Source organism: Sorghum bicolor, chromosome 8, assembly GCF_000003195.3.
Source record: "Sorghum bicolor cultivar BTx623 chromosome 8, Sorghum_bicolor_NCBIv3, whole genome shotgun sequence".
NCBI lineage: Eukaryota > Viridiplantae > Streptophyta > Magnoliopsida > Poales > Poaceae > Sorghum > Sorghum bicolor.
This window is the reverse complement of record NC_012877.2, coordinates 6,144,933-6,151,839: the sequence shown is the minus strand read 5'-3', so window position 1 is coordinate 6,151,839 and position 6,907 is coordinate 6,144,933. Positions and strand designations below refer to the sequence as shown.

The 6,907-nt window shown below is 43.5% G+C and overlaps 1 protein-coding gene across 1 annotated transcript; it reads left to right on the top strand.

Moving 5' to 3' along the window:
• Window positions 3,848-6,319, top strand: LOC8082759 (4-hydroxyphenylacetaldehyde oxime monooxygenase-like). Its single transcript, XM_002442875.2, has 3 exons — window positions 3,848-4,558; window positions 4,986-5,429; window positions 5,525-6,319. Exons 1-3 carry the CDS (start codon window positions 3,971-3,973, stop codon window positions 6,161-6,163), a joined length of 1,671 nt encoding a protein of 556 aa, XP_002442920.2. The 5' UTR covers window positions 3,848-3,970; the 3' UTR covers window positions 6,164-6,319.

Here is a 6,907-nt window from a genome sequence, read left to right as displayed (position 1 = left end):
TGTTTAGAGTCCCAAATATATGTATTAAGTTTATATATTTTGAAATTTTAAAAAATTAAAATTCTAAACAACCTACAAAAGCTGTAGTGGATGGTCTGATGTATATTTTTTTTTAAATTTTTATCCTTTAGTTTTTCAAATATTTTGAATCCACCTTTTCCCGAAATGACACAAAAACTGAGAATCAGGATTAAGGAGTAGAACTGCAGGGCAGGACCGCACACCTGAGATTTGCCTCTTTCTCTAGCCTCCGATGGCAGCTATGAAGGTCGGCTTAATTAATTCCGTGATTCCGTCACGAAACGCCACCGCCGCCGCTGCCTGTTCGAGAGGAGCCAGGGAGCCTGAAGCCTTGAACTGGCCAAGATTAGACTGTTTAGGCGAACATAGTTTAGTAGTCAAAATCAGTGACGGAGCCAGAAATTATACCTAGAGGGCCAACTACAAATTTACCTTTTAAAATTTGGGCACAACTCAACTAGTTAGGTTCCTTGTGGTAACCGTGGGTGTCAATTCATTGACTTACACGGGTGCTTGCACATTTTTAGATATGTATTTTAGGATTTAAGACGATATTCTTTCATTGGTAGACGACATGTTCTTTAACAGCAAGGTTCTATGATGATTTTATAATAAATCTCAAGAACTAGCAACACAATCATCTTTCGGATGGGCTTATATGGATGATTTTATTATCATTGCCTAGTGTTTTTTGATGTACTCATATGGGTAATATTAATTTATTATATAGTTGTGCTTTGTATAGTTTTATTATTAATAGGTATATGTGACAAGATTTTTGTTATATTCTTCCTTAGTATATATAAATAAAATTATAAACTTATATTGGTAAATTTTTTTGGTGTCATATGTTAAGGGGGCCATGGCCCCACCAGCCCCTGGCTCCGCCACTGGTCAAAATATTCAACATAAGATTTTGAAATATTTGAAAGAAAGAGAAAATAATATATATATATATATATATAATGGTAAGAAAGTGATAGTGCTTAGTTGTAAGCCATGGGTTTTTGAGTCACGCTTACCATTTGTAGAGCTAGACATTTCGTCCGCCTTTGTAAATGGTGATTAACTGTGACCATTGGTTAGAGACATATGACTTGCCGGCCTTTGAAAATAAAAAATACCCGCCTCTCAAAATTGTTTCTACAATACTGGCATGTATTGTCTTTGTTGATAACTAGATTAGATTATAATACTTTTTTCTTGTCATATCGATATGAATTTATTGAGTTATTTATTAGTTGTATTTGATTTGGGCATATTATATTTGACATCGATACTCTATTTATTCTCGGCTATTAGATCGTCATAAAATCTAACAATGGTATCTTTTTCGATTAATCTTGTTGTCCTAGGTATTGTATTTGACATGGATACTCTATTTATTCTTGGTCATTATTACCAAAATCCAATGATGCATATTATTCCTTTTTCCTGATTAATCTCATAATATTTTGAACTTATATTTGACATGGATAGTCTATTTATTTTTGGTCGTTTGAACATCATAAAATCCAAAATTGCATGATTCTTTTTTTATTAATCTCGTAATTTCTAGTCCTTATATTTGACATGGATGTTGTATTTATTCTCGGCCATCGGGTCATCATATCATAAAACCCAAAGGCTTATATTCTTTTCTTTTTTGATTAATCACAAAATTTCTATACCCTTCTCCATGAATGTGAAAGGCTCCTTTTAACACCGATACTAATATAATATAGATAGAACAATTTATTTTGAAGGAAAAGAGCTTGAATTTTTAGCACTATTTTTCAACAATAGAACAATGTGTTTCTTTCACAACAAATCAGTATCAGTAGCAGCAATCACAACTAAGTAAAACCTCACGAAGATGGTAACAACAAAAACTAATGCTGCAATAGACACAAAACCAACAATCCATAGAAGCAGCAACCGTCAAACGTCACTCTGCATGGTAAGGGGACAAGCGATGTAAACTAGAAGAGGGAGTAGCTAGGTTTCCACAATGATGCCTCCAAGCAGGAGACAACATCCAAAGATGCAGTCAACGCTGAATGGGGAACCAAGGTTTTTCAACCTTACTCTAGGATTAGGTATGAGCCCCGACGCTCACCACCACCACCCTAGGCTCAGGTATGAGCCCCGACGCTCCACACCTTTGCCGGATCTGACCATGGGCCCGAGCATCGCGTCTCCTTAGCCATGTCTAAGATGGGGGTGCTGGATCTGGCTACACGAGAAGTGGAGCCGCTCGATCTAGCCGCTGGAGTGGGCGCCACCACTGCCGGTGGGAGCCCCATTGGGAGAGCCGCCATTACGGGAAAGGAGGAGGGAGGGGAGGATGGAAGAAGTGTCCCGTAGCCACCATCCTCATAGTCACGCGATCTCCGGTAGCACACTCTAGTGGCGGCAAGGAGGCATGGTGAGGGTGGGAGAAGGAGCTGGTGATGGCGGCGTTGCCATCTGTGTCACCCAGACAAGGCAACGCGGGGACTGCAAAAAAAAACTTTGGAGAGGGAGCAGATTTTTTTGAATTGTTAAATTTATAGAGTTTTTTTGGAGATGCTCTAGAAGAATACCCACAATGAAAGGCCAGCGAGGCCAATTGATATGTTTGTTTCTATGGTAGCGGAAGGGTGTCGTGCTACGAGTCGATCAGTTCTGCCCTAACTAGTATATGAATATGATACTCAAGACCTTAACCATTTGCTCCTCAGTTGATAATGCAAACAAAATAGAATTTATACAAGAAGATGCACCAGAGAGCACAAGAGACTGAGGATGTAGCTGCTTTTCAAATCCAGATCTCTCCGAGTCGAGATAGGATAGGAGTGGCTCCAGACCACGCTCCAGAAGTGGTGTGTGCTGATACCCTCGCATGGCATGGATCACGGATTTGCGGGAGCTGCATGCATGCCAGCGAAGATCATTTGATCATTTTGATGCCGACATTTAAACAACCAATGCCCCACTACTCGATCTGTTATCAGTGTGGCGAAGCTTCGACAAATTAGAGGGTGGTGCACTTGTCTTATGGATACATAGACAAATCTAATAAGTGATGTATATATGATAAAATTTTAATTAAATTCACTGTTTTTGCATGTTTTTCTGTGGCTGCACATAACCTACCTTCGCCCCTGTCTGTTACTATTCTCAATCTCGGAAGACATAGGAAGAACAGAAACTTGGGAGACAAATCGTGAATGCTACAGTCTGCTGTTTGTTTTTTTTGATAGATATTTCATGTTGGGAATTGACACTACCACTCTACCAGCTAGGTAGCCCAGTAGTACAGCGCATTACAAGCGTCGTATTGCCATTGTTTGCTAGTAGTTCAATCAGCCTGGTCTATATAAAAAAATCAGCCTGGTATATATATATATATATATATATATATATATATATATATATATATATATATATATATATATATATATATATATATAGTTCGTGCTCGTGCAACCAATAATTAATGTACAGCACAATAAAAAATTCTACGTACGCAATCCCAGATTCCCAGTACTCAAACTGGTTGATGAGCCTTTATCTATATATATATACTCCATCCGTCCACGAAAGAGTCAATTTTTAGAGTTGTCCTAAGTCAAACTTTTTAAACTTTGACCAAATTTCTAGAAAAAAATACTAAAATTTATAGTATCAAATTAGTATTATTAGATTCATCATAGAATATATTTTCATATAATGTGTATTTTATATTATAGATGTTGTTACTCTTTTCTATAAAGTTAGTCAAACTTTAAAAAGTTTGACTGGCACGGATCCTAGGAATTGATTCTTTCGGGGACGGAGGGAGTAGTACCATAGCTAACTCCACAAAAGCAAGGGTACTTTTGTGTCTGAGATACATAACACAATTACACAACAAAGCTCAAAGGACAGCATCGTCGTCAAAACTCAGCTCAGATCGACAGAAGATCGAGAAACAACATCAGGTCCAATGCAAAAAGAGATGGTTTTGCACTCGCTAACAAGTGTGCTAGATCAGCACTTGCCTCGCCCTCGACAATGGCAGCTGCACCCACTCCCAGCAGCAGCAACCACCCCCCTCCCGCTGCTGTTCGCCATCCTGCTCCTCCTCATCTCCATCTTCCTCGTAGCAACAACAACAACTCGCAGGCGCAGGCAGAACACCACCACCAGCAGCAGCACGTACCACCTCCACCTGGCGCCGCCCGCGCCGCCGGGGCTGCCCATCCTCGGCAACCTGCACCAGATGGGCGCGCTGCCGCACCGGAGCCTCCGGGAGCTGGCGCGCCGGCACGGGCCGGTCATGTTGCTGCGGCTGGGGACGGTGCCCGCCGTGGTGGTGTCGTCGGCCGCCGCGGCGCGGGACGTGCTCAAGACGCACGACGCCGACTGCTGCAGCCGCCCGGACACGCCGGGGCCCCGGCGGCTGTCGTACGACCACAACGACGTGGCCTTCAGCCCCTACAGCGAACAATGGCGAGAGCGGCGCAGGCTCCTCGTCGTCGAGTTCCTCAGCAAGCGCCGCATCCAGGCCACTTGGTACGCCAGGGAGGCCGAGGTATTTTAATTTAATAACAAATATATAATTCCTTTCGTAATGCCAAAGAAATTTGAATAGACGCCACTAATTTTCATATATAGGTATACGGGGTGTTTGGTTTCCTCGAGTAAACTTTATCGTCCGTCACATCGAATATTTAGACGAATGCATGGAGTATTAAATATAAATTATTTAAGAAACTAAAAACATAGTTAAAGAGTAATTTGCAAGACAAATCTTTTGATCTTAATTATTTTATGGTTGGACAATAATTTTCAAATAAAACGAAAGTGTTAGCTACAGTATCTTTTAAACTTTACCAACCCCAACCAAACACACCCTTATAGTTTTTCAAAGAGGCAGTACTGACACCACAACACGAAACTATCAGGCTTAGCCTGTTTGAAATCTATATTCATAGGATGTTAATTAATTATATTGTCAGATGGAGAAACTCATCAGCAAACTAAGCAGCGTGGGACGTAGAGCTGTGTTCCTGGAGGACCACATCTTCGGGTACATGGACGGCATCGTGGGCACGGTGGCGTTCGGCAACATCTACGGGACGGAGCACTTCGCGTACAAGGACCACTTCCACCACGTGATCGACGAGGCCATGGTGGTGCGGTCCAGCTTCTCCGCCGAGGACTACTTCCCCAACGCCGTCGGCCGCCTCCTGGACCGCCTCACCGGCGTCGCCTCCCTCCGCGAGAGGGTGTTCAGGGAGTTCGACGCCTTCTTCGAGATGATGCTCGACCAGCACCTCGACCCCGCCCGCGTCAAACCCGACAATGGCGGCGGCGGCCTCATCGACGTCCTCGTCGGCCTCATGAAGGAGCACCATGGCTCTCTCAGATTCAGCAGAGACGTCGTCAAGGCACTACTAACCGTATGCATATATGAAATTAAATATCACAATTACAACAATATCTATCTATCTATCTATCTCCTGTCTAAAAATAAATAAAAACTTATTGTACGTAGAACACATTTATCGGTGCCGTCGACACGGGCGCGGTGACCATCATCTGGGCAATGGCAGAGATGGTCCGGAAGCCGGAGGTGTTGAAGAAGGCGCAAGAGGAGGTCAGGGCCATGGCGGGCAGCAAAGGACGAGTGCAGCAAGACGACGTGGCGAAGCTCAGGTACCTGAGGGCGGTGGTCATGGAGACGCTGCGGCTGCACCCGGCGCTGCCCCTCCTGGTGCCGAGGGAGACCATGCGGCGGATCACGGTGTCCGGGTACGACGTGCCGGCGAGGACGAGGGTGTTCGTGAACGCGTGGGCGATCGGGAGGGACCCGGCGAGCTGGGACGACCCCGAGGAGTTCGTCCCGGAGAGGTTCGCCGGCGACGAGGCCGCCGCCGCTGCCAGCTTCTTCAACCGGGCGCGGTTCGAGTTCCTGCCGTTCGGCGGCGGGCGCAGGATGTGCCCCGGGATAGACATGGGGGTGGTGACCACGGAGTTCACGCTCGCCAACCTGCTCTACTGCTTCGACTGGGAGCTCCCGGAGGGACAGAGGAGGGAGGACATGTGCATGGAAGAAGCCGGAGGACTCACCGTCCATAAGAAGACGCCCCTCTTGCTTGTGCCAACCAGATACACAATCGTAGAAGCGTCGTAGCATGAGAATTAAAGAAGACACACGACAATCTGCAAGTGACTACTATATGTATGAATAAAGATCTATGGGTTGTTGGATTGAACAAATTAGAGTAGTTTTGATATCGTTGTAGATGCTCTAATTATTTATAAAGGCTCCTAAAAATATCTACCTCTACTAACCAGGGCCATGCTTCCTTAATTTTTTTAGTTGTGAATCTTATGAAATTTGATGGAATGATTTGGTTCCTAATATGCTTCTACTAATTTTTAGTTCTATGCGGTGGTAGTAGACTAACCATTCTACTTCACAAATCAGATTAAAAAAAAGCTGAGAAATGAGAAGATGAACCACCGAATAATTTCTCAAATCAAACACCCGACAAGGGACTTTTTTCTCATGGTATATACAGGGTGACCAACTTTCTTAGGGGTACATAGAGAATTGTCTCTTGTAGCGACCGCTCCCAAAAATATTCGCCTATGCTAATCAGAGTTCAGAGAGATCCATTTCCTGAAATCTTTCCTATTAATATATCTTACGAAATTGGATGGAATGATTTTATTCCTAACAATGCTTGTACTAATTAGTTTGTATGGGATGACGTGGTAGTTGATATAGTAATCCATTCTACTTCACAAATCAAATAGAAGGTGAGAAATGAGAAGATGAATCACCTAATGATTTCTCAAAGTCAAACACCCCACAAGGGGAAGACTTGCTGGAACACATGAATTGCTACTCCTAGCTCAGCTATTGATCGAT